The sequence below is a fragment of the Geospiza fortis genome, unplaced genomic scaffold (genome assembly GCF_000277835.1).
Source record: "Geospiza fortis unplaced genomic scaffold, GeoFor_1.0 scaffold20, whole genome shotgun sequence".
NCBI lineage: Eukaryota > Metazoa > Chordata > Aves > Passeriformes > Thraupidae > Geospiza > Geospiza fortis.
Window position 1 is genome coordinate 1,983,236 of NW_005054374.1, and position 17,548 is coordinate 2,000,783.

The 17,548-nt window shown below is 37.6% G+C and overlaps 1 protein-coding gene across 1 annotated transcript in view; it reads right to left on the minus strand.

The window, feature by feature from the left end:
- The window catches only part of RPGR (retinitis pigmentosa GTPase regulator), a 39,275-nt gene extending 23,785 nt beyond the window's left edge, over positions 1 to 15,490 (minus strand). The window contains exons 1-5 of the mRNA XM_031060195.1: positions 15,370 to 15,490; positions 8,686 to 8,778; positions 6,084 to 6,146; positions 4,413 to 4,571; positions 2,797 to 2,946 (exon numbers count right to left, since the gene is read on the minus strand). Coding sequence (XP_030916055.1) covers positions 2,797 to 2,946; positions 4,413 to 4,571; positions 6,084 to 6,146; positions 8,686 to 8,761 — 448 coding nt within the window. The 5' untranslated portion in view covers positions 8,762 to 8,778; positions 15,370 to 15,490. The remainder of the gene's footprint in view (positions 1 to 2,796; positions 2,947 to 4,412; positions 4,572 to 6,083; positions 6,147 to 8,685; positions 8,779 to 15,369) is intronic.
- Between the last annotated feature and the right edge of the window lie 2,058 nt (positions 15,491 to 17,548).

The following is a 17,548-nucleotide window of genomic DNA, read 5'->3' on the forward strand; positions in this document are numbered from 1 at the left end:
TGCTCGCCAAGATTAATGCTTCCTGAAAAATTGTCCCCTCCTGAGTGTGTGATCAAAGGAAAGTCAAGGAAAGATCTGTATAAGTACTCAAAATTGTTGCTACACTCTCCCAGCAGTTTATTTCTCTTGTTGATTTGCTTGAGGCATAACCCTGATACTGGGACACAATGTCCAAAGCCTGCAAAAAGGAAGGAAAGAAAACACACTGAAAAAATCCTGAAGAGAGCTGGAAGCTACAGACTAAGGACTTCTTTTCAGTGAAACTCTTTGACAAATGCAAAGGAGAGGGAAAGGGAGCAAACAATCATCTTTCAAATATGAACTGATTAATCAGACTAGTTCCTAATTTGCATATGGAATTGATTTAGCCATTGCCTGTGCATATAGGCACAGGCCTATATGCCTAGTCTAAATTTCAGAAGTGGGTTTTTTATTTAAAATATTTAGTGGTTTTTTTTTTTATATTCAGGATTTATTCTGTTCTTCTATTCTACAACCACTCAGGCATCAGTGGAGTCCACGTGTACATGGCAGAATAAGGGTGAGATATGTTCAGCAGTTAAATTGCTTGCAAAGAAGGCCTTCTAGAAAGCAGAAGGAAGAAGGATGACATCCCTTTTTGGAACTATTAGAGGCATTGCTCTTGTGTTTATAGCAGTTAAGCACCTTAAAGTTAAAAGTCTACTAAAAAAAATCTAAAACCCAGCAATGTCAAAAAAATAAGAACTTCATTTTTAAAGGGAAAAAAAAGCTGGAGTCCACACTTCACCACTCTTTTATTCAATACTCTCTTATTATTGAACATCCTGCCCTGGAGAGGGCACTCTCTGTCCACACTATGTTTCCTAGTGTCCTCATGAGCCACCTTTTGGTTTTAACCCAGATATGCCTGTGTTCCCAACAGGTTTTTCAGCCAGCACACACCTTATGTCAAACATAAACATATTAAGAAAGGGAGCCATATGGTCCCATGCTCATCAGCTCAGTCTGACAGCATCTACCAAGTTTGAAATCCTGCAAGCATGTTACACTGTTAAAAAGAGTGCATTGTTTGATGTCTAAAAATCAAAATGTAATTCTGTAATATTCTAATAACTGGTAAGTAACACATCCTGTGACTATGTTATACTCAGAAAAAAATGCATAAAGCTAATTTTTAAACACTGTGTAGCTACACACTGACAGTAGTGCAACAGAAAATCGATTCTGCAAAAGTACTTGGATGCCCAATATTAAATTTTTATGGCAGCTGAAGTATCAGTCAAATAAAACTGATGGCAAGGGGCCCAAGGAAAGTAATAAAAAAATTTATGCTTTCGCAAAGAATGCCATGTGTGTGTCAGTAGCTTTAGTGACATAGACTGAATTCATGCAGGATTTGCAGATATTAAGGCTAAAAATTAAGATTTTTCCACCTCATACTCAGGCCTGTTTAAGTAGTAATAGGTTCACCAACTCCTCATTTTCACAGGTAATAACCAGTTCATTCTACCTATCAATATTTTAAGAAGCTCTATTTTTCTTAGCCAGGTACAAGCCTAACCCTTTTTTTCTTATCCCCTTCCATCAAAAGTTTCCACTTCCTTAGGGCACTTGGCACACACTGTTCTCTCTTTATTCTCAGATGTTTGTCCTCAACCCTTCTACTAATAATAACCCTCATAACCCTTCTACTAATAAGAACTTTTGTGACATCCTGCTGCACTCCTGGACCTTCAGCTCTTAGCTCAAAGGCAGAGATGCACACTTTACTACTACATCCTTGAAGAAAGTATCTTTTTATTCCCCCATTTATTCTGAGTCCAGGAAGCTGAGGTCCTGATCAGGCCCAGACACTTAATTCATTTACTGTAATAAAGCATTTGTAATAAAAAGTTGCACACTACCAGCCTAACACCTAATTAATATTTGTGCACCGTAGCAAGCTCTCATTCTGTTAACAGCATGTTCTCAGAGAGCAATAAAGATATTGTATGTGGAAAAGTAACATTTATCAAGTAATCTGGGAAAGGTATCTGATGGAATAGCTCCTGGGTACCCATTAAAAGCTTTACAATCAAAACTATTGATCCTTTGAAATCTTTAATTACTCTAAGGGGACCAAACAGTAAAGTTTAATAATGTAAATCTATATGGCTGAGAGGAATTCATAGCTGCTCATACATAACGCCATCAATACTGGCTGATAATTCATCCATACTGGCGTTATTAAAAGGTGAGTGGAATCTTCACCTTGGAAACCAATGGAGAGTTGGGAAGAGAGAGGTGGAAAGCAATAGGGAGGTGGTTTGGTTTGGAGAGCAGACAACAGCTCACTGCAGCATTGTTTCTCCTCATACCACGTACTGCCAGTTTAAATGATTTCAAAACTTACATTTAAGACCAAAACACAAACTTGGACAACAATCTTTTACTTCTAACAAGATTAATTTTTTCTCATAACATAGCATCTCAGTTCAATATTGATATTTGTAGAGAAGATAAAGTTTATTATTTGATTATCAAAACCCTCAAAAAAGTTGGATTTTTGAAACCATAGTTTTAACCCACAATATATGCAATAACCTTTATGAAAACAAACTGTAATAAGATATTTCATTCTTTCTAATATACTTTCACACAACAATGTGCAAATGAAGAAAAATTAACTGCAAGTTTTTTCTTTGTATGATACAAAACTACATAGGAGGCTTTCTGTCCCATGCCAGTTTTTAACAACTATACAGTATCAAGTTTCAAACAACTATTTGAAAACCACTGTCTTGTCTCCACTAACCTCTATTCCCATTCTCTTACCTGTAATCAAGGCAGAATGATAATATCCACAGGATACAAAGGAAACAGGTTTTCCAATATCCACTTTGCAGGGGACACTGACAGAGGCTTCACCGGCCAGGCCAATCTGCCCTTCTGAATTATCACCCCATACAAAGAGCTGCCCATCCTCTACAATGAAGACACAGATAGTTAATAGATTTAAAACAAAAACTAATAAAAGGTTAAGCCCTTTGTTGAAGAGTACTTCAGAAACTCTGTATATGATACTACTGAATGTCATGATCTCAAGGATATACATGATAATTTAGCTTAATGCAAAAAGGAATTGGAAATAAGAGGGTTTTTCCTAAGCTTTTCAAAAGTGACCCAGAACACTTACACATCAACCAATGTTAGGCCATAAATACCAACAGAAAAAATACTGTGTAAAAAACATTCCTTCAGAAAGAGGACGAGACTGAGTGAGACAATTCAGTTGCCAGAGGTCAGTATGTAAATATTACAGCGAATTTAAGGCATCTTTTCATTCCTAGGTGTAAGTCACTCCTTCCTCATTCTTCCAAACTTGTTCTCTGTCCTGACTTTGGTAGGCATCCCACTTATTCATGCTTTATCTTTCTGTTCTCTTCAGAGGTGGTTTTACTGACCAGCTTCATTTTGCTTTCCTTAAACTCCAATAGTAGATGTTCCAGGTTTATTAAGACCAGATTCTATTGAAACAAAGACCAATGGCAATAGTAAAAAAAAAAAAAAACAAAAAAAAACCCACACAGTGAACAACATGAAAAGTCTGTAGATTCTTCTAGAAGAGGTAAAGTCTTCTCTATGCATATTTCTTATTGGTGGGAAATAAGTTGTGAATAACAAAGTACTACCTACAGTACTACTGAGGTGGTGTAAGGAGTCAAAATAATTCAAAAATTGTCCCAAAAATCTAAAAAACTCAGGAGAATATTAGCAATTGGTATAAAAAAACCCAAAACCAAATAAGCAGGCTAGCATCTCTCTTAAGTTCTGAAATTACAGCCTCAATAACTTACCCTAAACATGTACAGAAAAAACTGCTTTACAGCAACACAGGAAAAATTGCGTTACAGGGTAATAAAAGACCACCCATCCAGTGACTGGAAGTATTATAACTATGTGGATTTCAGCATGTTGTGATGTATAATTGGTATACTTCTGCCACCAGAGAAACAAGTGAGAGGCTCAGCCTCTCCCAGAATTAATAAGGAATGACACAGCAGTGCAGCCTGAACCAATGGACTGCAACAGCTGCAGTAACAAGTGGAATTAAAGATGCTTAGTCTTCATAGGATTCATGTTTTGTAGCTGCTTTCCCTGGAAATAAACTGAAGGGTTTTTTTCCATTTTGAGGGTATTCATACCATTCCTCCTCTGTAAGTATTTCTACTAAACTTTCACAAAAACTCTAAGAAGTTATTGAGACACACACCCCTTACCAGACTGTTAAAATAGGAAATTGGCTGTCAAAAAACAACTGTGGCTACTAAGGAAAGAAGACAGTGAGGATAGAAAATGCACCCACACATGCAGACAGAATGCTGGATTAAATGTCTTCCTGGAATCAGGCTAGACACACATAAATAGATTTTATTAGCATTTGTTCTCACCAGTTACTGCTGCTGAGGTGTATGACCCAGCTGATAGCTGCTTGATCTTGTGCTGGTTGGTGAAAAAGCTAATTAAATGGAACATGGTCCTTTCCTCTGTGTCACCTAATCCCAACTGGCCTTCACTGTTACCTCCAGCAGCATAGACATTTCCTTTTTCTGCATACAGAAAAGTACAGGTAATACAGAGAAAGAAGAAACCAGAACAAGTGATTTAATTTTCAATGGAAAAAACATCACAAAAATGTTAGGGTCTGTTGTCCTGAAACACCCTCCAGCTGAAATTAGCAGTTTCTGTTGCAGCTAGCAAGGTTTTCCTGCACACACTTGGAGCAGAACTTCCTAAAGACCTTACTGCATTTCCCACTATTCTGGAGACTGATGTAAAAATAAATGTGATTGGGAGCTCTGCAAGAGCTCTGAGAAAATGACTACCAGTAGCCCTGGCAACCAGAAGCAGCTCCTTCCACAAATAATGTATATTTTGAAATAAAGTGGGAGGAAAAGGGTGCATGATGTCACATACAAGAAAAACTGAAGCTGTATTAGTATGTAAATTAAAGAAATTAATAACTTGATAGTTTTGAATACAGTGAATGAAATATAGTTCTACTTAGTTTTTTATTAGAAATATTTTACTTATTGTAATATTTAAATAACTTCCAATTTAATTAACCAGGTACTTTTTCTAGAATCTTGAATTTAACACTGATGACAGATATCTTCAACTTTAGAGAACTTCAAGATTTATACTTTTAATTTTAGTATGTTTCACATCTAAAGTGCTCATCTATGAAGAAACAGATATATCCTATTATTAACAGAAACCCAGACAGAAATGTGATAAATAAACTGACATATAATGGCCACAAATTACCTAGCCAGTGTGTACACCAAAGGTGACTAATATTTACCCTGTGCAGACTTGCATACTCGATTGTTATTAATATGTTCTATTTTATTCTAACAATCTTATTTACAGTGTTCATGTATATAAACCTCCTAATAATCAAACAATCCCCTTTACAACATTTACTGAAAGCTAAAGGATTGCAACCACAGAGATGGCTATTCCATTACATAAATTATAGAAGCATGACAAGAACCTTCATAAATTCTCTGTATACTGTATCTCTACAAATTTATTTTTAAGGTCATATTTACAGTTTATTTATTTATAGCTTAATAAAGCAACTTGTCATTGAAATAGCAGACTATATTGTGTAACCAAAAATGCAGGAAAATTTGAAGACTTGAAAACATTCAGTTCTAGTATATTTATTCAAATATATAACTTCACACTAATAAAGATTATTTATCTAAGGTAAATTTGACTACAGATGCATATAAAATTAACAATATATCTTTACAGGGCTTAAAGGAAATATTCGTAATTGTTAACCACACCTCAAATGCCAGCAAGAAATTTTTCCATATGTCTGTTACTGGGAAACTACTATCAAACATCAGTTTATAAATGCATTTGCTCAGAATAAATTTAAAAATTCTAAAAATTTGTGAATTCTAATAACTGGACGTCAAACCCCTGAGTTTTAGAAGCCCATTTTCTTTTCTTTTTTTTCCCTTCTTCAACACTTCTGGGGTTCCTAATGTAATTTGCATGAAAGCAAAGGAAGAAATGCATCTATGTATGAAATAGAGGTTACATACCTGTGTAAACTAAAGTGTGGTTTCTTCCACAAACAGCAAGTTTTGGTTTTTCTGGTTTTAAAGCTAAGAATTAAAACCAAAGAGGAGGGGATGTTATAAACAAACTGATAGCTGGTTCAACAACATGTTCTATGCTCTAGAGGGAGCTCTGATTTCTTCTTTTCACATTTTTACGAACAGAATTATTACAAAATTCATTGCCCATTTGAATCTAGCATGACTTACCAAATCAGTATTCCCCCAAGATAAGAAAATAGGTGAAACCTTAAAAACTTAAAACACTCAAGCTAACTTGATGATGGTTACTTCACCCCAGTGCCACAGTCCCTGGAATTTGCCATTCATGGGATATGCCTCAAAGAATATATTAAGTTGCAGGATGAAATTAATGATTTAAGCTGTCTTCAGTTTTCATTAACAGGGCCATTGTTACTTCCCCCTTAGACTTTTCCCACTATTGTAAATCTTTGAAACCATCCTGTTCCTTTGTCTTACCATCCCTACCTGCCTTTGTTGTGCTCCCACCCCCTTTTTGCTGTGCTCTGATCACTGATCTCAACTGCCAAGGGCAGCCCTACCTGGACTAGTGCCTGCATTTTTTGCATGTGTCATCCTGTCTCAATTTCAGCTGAGTTAACACCAATGAGAGTGCCATGGCATGCACTTCTCTGCAGTCTGGTCACTTTGAAAGACTGGGAATGGATGTGAGGAGAGTCAGGAGTTATTTTGGTGGGAAAAAGAGAATACAGAGGTTCCTTTTCTCCTAAGAAAAGTGTCCTCCATTTCAGAAATAGAGAGGAAAAATGTCTCCCTGAATTTTCCATTCTTGCTCCAGTTACTGTTCATTGTCAACAAATAATTTTCTCTCAGTCATGTCCATGTCCCCTATACAATGTTCTAAACCAGGATTATTTTTACATAATAAATATTTAATTGCTTTTCCACTGCACTAGTCCACAACAAAGCCAACAACAATCACCCCTTTCACAAACCCTTTTTCAGCCCTCCAGATCAGCTTTCATCAGTTCTTTAACATCCAGATTAAGGTGCCTTCTACCAAGTCACCAAACAAATCTATCAACTTAAGCATGAGCTGCCCCTGCTCTGTAACATAAACACAAAATTTGTCCAAATTCAGGTTCCTGCCTCTTCTATCCAACACCTACCACTACCATCAGGGTGGAACCATAACATTTCCAGTGGTGGTTTCTTCCTACAATCCTTATGTCCCAACACTCTTCAACTTCAGAGATGGTCTTAGTCAGCTCTTCAGAAGCCTGTGCTCCCTAAACTTCCTCCCACTTAGGCTAGATAATTGTATGTTATGAGATATGCTATATTTACAATGTTGCTGGTGATTTTTCATAACCAATGTCATTAATCTCTAACCAAGTCCCAGAATTATTTTTTTTTTTCAGAAACATGCAGACATAAGCATTTGGCTCCAAGCAGAAAATTAAAAGTGTCCTTGCAACTCCATTCCCAAAGCCAAGTGATGACCAAAGGCTAGTGAGAAAAGCTCCAGGACTTCCTCCTGCTGTCTACTGCCAAGAGAAAAAAGACACCCCCCTTGTGACTTTTTTCAATGGATGCCAGGTCTGGTTTGAATTGCTGTCATCTTCTCTTCATCTTTTACTCTCCATTGCAATTCAACAGCAAACCCAAAACTTGAAACCAAATATATTTAAGCCAAAGCAGGAATCAATCTCTCACATGACTGACAGAAGATGTGTACCTGATAGTAGCTGCATTCTCAGTCTGAAGAGAGATGGAGGCAGGAGCAAATAAAGGACAGTAGAATAAACTAAATCAGGAAGAACAGAGTTTGAACAAGCAGGATAATTTGTTTTTAACAATAAGCTAACAGATCGATCCACTGGCAGAAAGAGTGAAGATAAACATTTAATAGTGAAAAGAAATGTGCTAATGGGATAGATCTGACTTGACATAAGTAAAGGGATAAGGAAAAGTATTGACTCAGCTTTGTTTGACAACATAAAAACAGCTAGGAAAGATCAAAAAGATCACAGTGCAATGAAAACATATTTTCCAACACGTGAAAGGATACAAGAATTTATTTTACTGCCTCATAAAAATGTATTAACATTTATGTCCCCTGGGGCATTTCTCATACTTGTTAAAAATGTAACAGTACTTGTGAAAAGTTTCTGATAAGATTTTTTTCATTTACAAAGTTGCTAAGAAAATAGTGACACAGAGGTTACACAATGCTGTTGGAACTATGGCTTCAAACACATCGACCATGCAGAGACCAAGCATCTGATTGTTGTCTGCAGTAAAAAATGAAGATGTGGTTTGAGAGAATAGCAAGTACTACATAAAGTCAGAGCCCTCAAAAATGACAGGATTCTATGTATCTGAACTAATCCTCAGATGCAAAAGAACTCAGAATCTGAAGTAATGGAAAATCCATAAGGGATCCTTTAGAGCTACCTTCCTGATCTTGTGCACTAATGTGCACATGTGATGAAGAATAATAAAGAAACAGGTATTTTGGAATTGTGTCTTATGAAGTACCTTTTCACAAGGGTCTTTTTTCAAAAAGACAAAAAAAAAAGAAAAAAAGAAAAATCCCACAAACCTTTAACACAGGTTGGTTTGCTGACAGTGTTCTTTGATCCTAGTCCTAACTGGCCCCAGTCGTTACTGCCGAACATGTAGAGTTTACCTTTCCCTGAAAAAAAATCACAGACAGAATCCATACAAGGGTTTGAACACCTCATTCCAGCCAAGATGGTCATTCACTCACAGTGAACTTATTACTTACTTTCTAATGTAAGGTTTAAGTTTAGGCAATTCAGTACATAAGTGTAAACAATAATTAACATCCTTGTGACTTTAGAGTTCAAAAATAGTAATTGCATTGTTTAAGTAAGAAATCCCCAGCCAGAAGAAGAAACATCCTCATCTTTAATTACAGCACAGATGAAGTGCTCTTCAGAAAACAAGATGTACTTTTGGGCAGACCCTGCAGTCCAGAAACCCCAGCATCTATAAAACAACATATAATACCTTATAAAATAACTGCACATCTAACTGAGCACCCACATCTTTTACTCCAAAGACACAAATGAATAATGCAGCTATTTGATAAATACAAGTACAGATTTGTAATATTTGACTTCTTTGATTGTTTAGGGTGGGATATTTCTTTTACTGCTAAATGTCTTTAAATGATTTACAAATATGCATTTCTCTCAAATGTAGTTTCTGATAAATGTTCACAGACTATTACTATACTGTATCAGTTTAATACTATACTGTATTAATTTGTTATTTTGCATATAAAGACAGAATGTATAAACCCTTGTTCCAACAGAAATCTTTGCAAAACAATAGAAACTGATTTAGCAAAAAACCCCACAAAAAACCAACATCCTCTCAATCTCCCACCCTTTCACAACAATTAAAAGGACTTTGTTTACTTTTGAAGGTCTGCAGAGCTTTGTGCACTAGACTCCATCTTAACGTTGTCATCCTAGACAGAAATTTGGTCATAGAGCTCATCACCCTCATCATCTACAATTACCACAACCACAATCCATAATTGCAGTTCCATATAGTAATGCCAAAATAATCTGGTTGTTCCCAGTGAAGGTTCTGATTGTGATTTACAGAGAAAATATGATATTGCATCATATTTGAAATATGATATTGCAATGTTTTAAACATTACCAAAAAATCCTTTTCTAATAAAAATATCAATTCATTTTCTTAACTATAACCACATAGTTAAAAAGAAAAAAACCACACCAGTGCTTAACTGTAACTAGTATCTAAAATCCTGATTGTTAGATTTTACAATTCTTGGCACGTGGGACTATGTGTCAATATTATGTCTTTCCAAGAAAGCTGGAAGGGAAGAAAGACAGAGGTCAAATTCATGCTCACAGTGTTCTACTAACAGCATTTATATCTCCATCCTAATTTTCATAACACAATCATGTCAAACACATGCAGAGCTGTCACTGACAGCAAATACACCTTAAACAGAAAGGATTTTTATCAACAAATGACATCTTATCCTGTATTGGTATGGCTTCCTTGTATCCTTGCTTTACACTTTCCAACTGCTTTCCTAAGACAGCAGTACTTTTGTGGGAGTATGATGCCAAGCTGCCCTAATTCAATTTAAGCACATTCTCTTTTATCCATGCAAAATTCAAACAAGGTCATGCTTTTCATCCTATAATCTGCTGGGGTTTATATCAGTCTTTAAATTCTCAGGCATTGCTTTGTAAGTCAAGGAGCTTAATAGATGAGAGGAATTTTTCCACATTCCTTTACAACTGACTGACAGCCTTTTGTAATGTCAGGTTTCCAAGGAGTATAACAGAAAATAAGAAATCCGGGAAGCAGTTAATTTAGAAAGAGAATGAGAATTAATAGGAACTACAGAGGAACCTAAACAAATGCCTGTAATGAAGCAACGTTTCTCAGTCTGTAGAGCAAATCAAGTTTCAGAAGAGACATGATTCAATCTAAGCTGGCCAAGAAATCCAATATAATTTTGCATGCAAAAGGCACAATTTTCATAACTGCATACTGAGATATCCCAGCCATCACACAGATGCATTGAACCCAACAGCAAATAGGCAAGAATCAAATTTCAAAATTTCATAAACTCAGATTACTCTTGGTTTTTTTGCTTCCACTTTGGTGCCATCATCCAGACTGTGGCCACCTGCCAGGTGGAATGGCTGGCACAAGACAGAGTAAGACTGTGACTCTGAGCAGGAGGGAAACAATAGGATACAATGAAAAGGCCTACTCAGACTGTTTTGGTGATGAAAACACACTTCCAACAGCAGTCTCCACCCTTATCCTGATGCAAAACTGAAGTATTTCTCCCAGGCGCGTGTTCCCTGGCAGGTACACCAGCAGATGTTTCACCAACAGCAATTCAGGGCTACCAGGGAAGCCACAAGACACTTGCATGTGTAGCAACAGAGGTTTTGTGGGACACTTCAGTAAGAGATTGCCTTCCCCCTCATTTCTCATGAACAGTTGCTATCACAATTGTGATTCCTGACAACCCCATCAGTCATGTGCACTTCTGGTTCATGAAGTGCTTTGAAAGGCAATCATTGGGCAGCTGGGAAATATCAGCTGAAATCCCAAGTGCTTTGTCATAGCAAGCAGCCAAGTACTCTAATCACCTATGCTTAAAGGTATGTTTTACATATTCCCACCCCTTCTTTTTAAATTATATGAGTGTGGGAGAGAAATAAGACAGGGAGGCAATGTACAGGCCTTGAATATTTACTACAAGATCCTTCTGAGAAACTGTATCTGAATAAAACATAAAAAGTAGTATTTTGTAGAAAGTAGCAAATGCCAAGGAACCACGATTATTTTTTAAATTATTTTTATTTTAACTATTTAGTGAATAAATTATGTTAACAGTTGATTTAAAACTCATATAGAAGTCCAATAAATCCCAGAAAAATAACAGTGGCATCAGTTTTGTTAGACAAACCGTGATCTTTTCAGAAACTTTATTGAGCAACAAGCACAGTCATGCTTAGGACATTGGGCATCACACAAGTAAAACCAGCACAGAATATTGCTTGCTCACATACATCAACACAAATGTGCACTAATCTTTCTCATCCTTCCCTTGCAGTTGATGCAAAAGATATTGTGCCATGTTCTGATGACCTATTGGTAAGCAGAAAGAATAGAAGAAAGCTGGTGACAAAACAGCTGGAGGGTTCCCAAGATCTCTGTTGAATGCTGAATGCCTTACAAAACCTGAAATTATGAGTATACTATCTTTTGTGGTTCCATATGCACCTCTCACTCCCACTTTCACAACTGATACTTCTTTCTCTCCTTTTGCCTTCTTCTGTTGGGGGCTTCAATTCTCTCCAGGGCACTGAGTTCAGAAAAGGTGTCTTCATTCATCAGCACTTTCCCCCTTGTGAACAGGATCAGTCTCTGATCAAATGTGGTTAAGCTGCCTAGGATACTCTAATCAAGGCAAATAAACAATAAGACAGCTGTTAAATTTGAGGGTTTTGTAGGAAATAAAATTTAATACACAGGCATTGGAATGAGATCTTAAAAGTATGCATATTCATACTTCTTCACACCAGCTCCCATAAGGATGAATTAATTGCTTTCCAAAGCCTGCAGTTATAAAAGATGCAGGGGACTATCAGTATTCTTGGGCCAAAAAATACAGAAATGAGGCAAGAACCATTATGAAACATGTTACAAGTGATGCTGGAATATATATTGCTCATCACTGCATTAAAGACCTAAAGAAGACCCACTGCTTAAAAAAATTCCTGCTTGGACATTTTAATCAAGCTTATGCCAATGATATGCAAAAGAATAAAGAAACACAAATTTCAATCCTAAACTTCCTTCCTGGAGAAGAAAACATTTCAACCAGCTCAGCAAGCCAACTCGAAGTCAGCAAGTAACTATCACTGGTCCCTTCAATTCCAACATGCAGCTACAGCATGTAAATAAAATTTTGGACTCTTAACTCCTGACCTAGAAATGCAAAGGATGGAGTGTTTTATATTTATTTTACACTTCTTTATAAAAGTCATGTGGGAATATTGATGCTGGATTAGATGAAAGAAGTATTTGAAGGTTCTGAATATTTTGTTTGAATGCTAAATATCAGTTCTTGTACATTTTCTTAATTAGTATTCAGTCAAGATTTGATGCTAGGTGTAGCCATCTCTCCTGCCCAAGTCCAGCATTAAGGAATGATTAGTATCATTTTGGGTGATTGTTTTATTTAGGATTGTTGAGCCATGTTAACTGTAAAATTGGTATATTTCTCAATTTTAATCTACCTCATACTCCTACTGTCCCCTACAAATTTACCTCCCGCTCCCTCTTCAAGGTGTGGGAAAAAAAAGGAGGGGGGAAATTTTGTGACCTGCAACTAAAGACTGAAGGTAAAATGAAGCATGCATTAACACACACCTGCTTGAGATAATTTTCCTTCCTTGGTGATGTTTGCCTTTTATCTCTTCCAGGTCAGGTTCAGCTGAAGATCCTGGTCTCCCACAAGGTCTGCACCCTTCTCAGTAAACTCATTATCAGCATGAGCTTCTGGACCATTTATTCCAGGTGTTACTGCAGCTCAGGGTCATTCCCAAGGACTCGATCATCCAATTCCATCTAACTGCAGAAATGTGAGGTGCACATGGGCATGCACTGGTGTGAAGAACAAATGAGGGAGAAGAGCTTTTTCCTTCTTTCTTCACTTTTTTTGTACAACTCTTGCAGTTTCTCTACCTTTGCTTGTTGTTGATCCACACTTTACTCTCACTTTTGCCTTTACTTTACAATGACCCAGAAAACCTTTTGTTACCAAAAATGTCTTTTTCTCATGCTTCTACAGTTCCTTGAGGGCAAAAGCTTTGAGGAAATAAAGATCTGATCATCTAGAAGCCTCCCTGGTGATGTACCTGCCCACTACAACAGCTAGGGCAAGCTACAGAGACACTTTTGAAACAAGCTGCATATACTAAAGTAGTGGAGAGAAGGAGAAATTATACAGAAATGGTGCTGCATGAAAATCTCTGGGAGATGAATTCTTCAAAAGCTTTATCTAAGTGGTCACTACTACAGTGATGTGGGAAATAGTGGATTGTTGCTGACTGGGGTTAACAGTGCTGGCCCAGGCGTTTAAATTTACTGGTTTAAATTTAAATTTACTGGTTCAAACATAGAACTATACCTGTGTTATTTCAAACTGGGTGTGGGCACATAAAAGTATATGTAAAAAGGAAGTGCAAAAGGAAAATGCCACAGTGCCCCAGGTTACATCTGGATTAATTTAATGCAACAGGTAATTTAATATTATTGGTTCAATCCAAGAAGAAGTGCCAAGCTTTGTTCAAAATAAACTATTAATGTATAATTCATCTGCCATGAAGTTAGGCTTGAAAAATTCATCATGTAATTTCACCTCAGGGTGTTCTGCAGCCCATGAAATCTATAGTCTTTTTTATCTTGCCTGGAATAATTCTTTCTAAAAATTCAGCATCTTCAATGCTGCTTGTGAACGTTGCAAGAAACCCTCAGGAAATTATTTAATAAGCAATGACCAATTGGATATTGATGAGCAATAACTACATTCCAATTTAAAAAGTCCTGAAAATACACATATATTTTTTTCAACAAAGTCTTATTATCTGTCAGCAGTTGATCGTCAATACAATCATCACACATGCTCATCCACAAAAGAGTAGTTCCTTCCATATAAAATAAAATGTACAAATTCTTTAATGAGTATTGTTTCCATCATTTCAAAGAAAAGAAAAAGCCATTAATGATGCTCCCTCTATTACACCAGAGTTTCTTTGAATGCTTTTTCCATTTATTTCTGATTTTTGTAGGATTTTCTGAAATCCTTTATTGAGTTGCTCTTTCAAGGGCTATTTTCATCTGACAGTTAACAGTAATTCCAAGCTTAATTTGACGGACACAATTGTTGTTTCAAGGAGATTTCTAGCGAACTTGTGATGTTCAGCAGTTACTGTTACTTCTATGATACAATACATGTAACATAGTAAACATTATCAGATTCACCAGAAACATTCAGCCTGAACCAAGTTGTGCTTAGTTTAAATCCTGTCATACACTCAGTTGTTACAAACTTCCTCCAAACAGTTCTTGGGCATGTCCCGTGAAAACCCTGAGTGACCTCACACTAGCTCTAAAGGCATCCAACAGTTCCCACAAAGCAGTCCTCTCTCCTCTCCCCGGCCTCAATTAATGTATTAGCTCAGGATGCAAGATTCCTAACTTTCAAAGGAGTCCAAATGTATCACTTTATCATATAGGTCAGCTTCACTACAAGAAAGACACTGAGGAGCTGCAATGTGTCCACAGAAGGGTCTGGAGCACAAGTCCTGTCAGGGAAGCTGTGGGAGAAAGGGGGCTCAGAGAAGACCTTATCACCCTACAACTTCCTGAAAGGACGTGGTAGCCAGGTGGGATTTGGCTTCTTCTCCCAAGTAACAAGCAAGAGGATGAGAGAATATGGCCTCCAGTGTGCCAGGGAAGGTTTAGACCAAAGATTGGGAAAAATTTCTTCATAGAACAGGATGCCCAGGGAAGTGGCTGAGTCACCATCCCTGGAGGTGTTTAATAGGTGTATAGATGTGGCACTTGGGGACATGCTTTGGTGGTGAACTTGGCAGTGCTGAGTTAATGGTTGGACTTGATAATCTTAAAGGTCTCCTCCAACCTAAAGAATTCTGATTCTATATCATCCATTTCCAATACTGACCTGTAATAATAGCTGTATGTTCATCTCCACATGATATAAGTACAGGCTTGTCATTTTTGAACCAGAACTTGCTAGGAATATCTTCTGCAAATTTGCTTTTCCCGAATGTGAAAACAGCACCTGACTCTGAAACACAAAAATATGTCAGCTTTAGTGAAAGCAAATTTTGCCTCACATATTTTGAAATAGATATGCTCTATCAATGCTCTATCAACTCAGTGGCACATTTTATTTTCTTATCTTTCTCTTCCTTCTCTCAGCCTTCAAAACATGGGTTGGCAAAACTCTCATTTCACCCAAACAGGAGGAAGAACTTTCCTGTGTGAGTGGCAGAGCACTGGAACAGGCTGCCCAGAGAAGCTGTGGAGTCTCCACCTCTGGAGATATTCAAAACCTGCCCGGACACAATGCAGTGCAACCTCCTCTGGCTGAACCTGCTTTACCAAGAGGGTTGGACCAGATGGTCTCCAGAGATTTCTTCCAAGCCCAACCTTTCTGTGATTCAGTGGTAAGACCATGATCTAAAAAATCCAAAGAAAACCACCCCAAAATAAAGTCCAAGCAGCTCTTCAGGCTTTGTAGTCTGCTTGGTTTCTCAGTTCTTCACGGTCTCAAAAATCTTAGCAACATAGTTGCTAAACCACAAAATGTTACCTATTTGTTCAGCTTTTGGTTAGGCATGTGATTTGACAGAAAGTACCAATTCTACAGAAAAATACATGAACTTACAAGTTAAATAATTTGTCAAAACCCTTGCAGACAATGTCAGGTCAGATATAAAAGCTGACTTAGACCTCCTATTTTAAAATGTCAAAGCCTGTGCTATAAAACATAGATTGTTTAAAAACAAAACCAAGAATAAACCAAACCTTTTCCTTGTAAATTTTGTTAGCATGTAACACATGTTAGGAAATACACACAATAACAATAGACTGTTTCTGAAAATTATATTGAGACAACTTAGTGCATTAACTTTCAATGAAAACAATCTCATCAACAATATGCACCCTAACTCCAAAACCTAAAAGTTCTTTCTTAAACTGTATATTTGATTTGCATTTAAAATAATTATTTAATGCAAAAGCTTCCCCTATTTACAAAGCTATTATATTATATATCAGATGGAACAGACACGTATACCTCACTAGATGTGTTTTTCCCTTTCACTCGCTCAACAAGCTTTGTGCAGACAAACTCAAGCCTTTTTAAAGAAAGAGTTTTTTCCTTATTTTACCTAGACACACCTACAACTACAGACAAGCTAAACAGCATCTAAAAATTCTGTTAGAAGTTTTCATCTCCAGCCGGACAGCCATGCACTTCTGAATTTTTTAGCAATCTCTTCAGCAGGTAGAGAGCTCTCTGGTTCATGTCTTTTCCCTTCAGGAGGGTTAACATGAAAACATTTTATGCCCTTTATTCAATGTATACAAAAAGCTGATACATTTTCCAATGCCTTTTGTATCTCATTCATTTGACTAAGCCACAACATCTCACAACTGGACACAACTACTGTGCCCTGTTCTGGGCTCCTCACTACAAATGAGACATGGAGCTCACAAAGTGGGTCCAGGGAGGGGCAACAATGATGTTTGGGGGACTGGAGCATCTCTCTCATGAGGAAAGGCTGAGGGATTTGGGCCTGTTCAGCCTCGAGAAGAGATGGCTTACAGGGAACCTTACTAATGTGTATAAATATCTAAACCCAAGGGGTGCCAAGAAGATGCAGCCAAGCTCTGCTCGGTGGTGCTGAGCAATAGGGCAAGAGGCAGTGGGCAGAAACTGATGCTCGGGAAGCTCCACTTGAACAAGAAGGAGAAATTCTTTCCTGTGCAGTGACCACGCGTGGTGTGGAGTCTCCCTCACCGGAGGTACCCCAGAACCATCTGGACACAATCCTGTGCCATGTGCTGTGGGATGACCCTGCTGGAGCAGGGAGCTGGGACCAGACAACCCGCGGCGGTCCCTTCCAGCCTGGCCCATTCTGTGCTTCAGCGCTGCCACCACTTTGAAAACTGAACCCACCAACTCGGCAAATTAAATCCCACAGGATATACACGAGGTGTTTGTTATCCCAGCAACGAGGCAACGTTTGAACATTACCCTGGGCCAAACCGCGACACAAACCAACCATTAATGCTCAGAATTACCCGCGCCCCCACCAGTGCCTGGCGCTGCC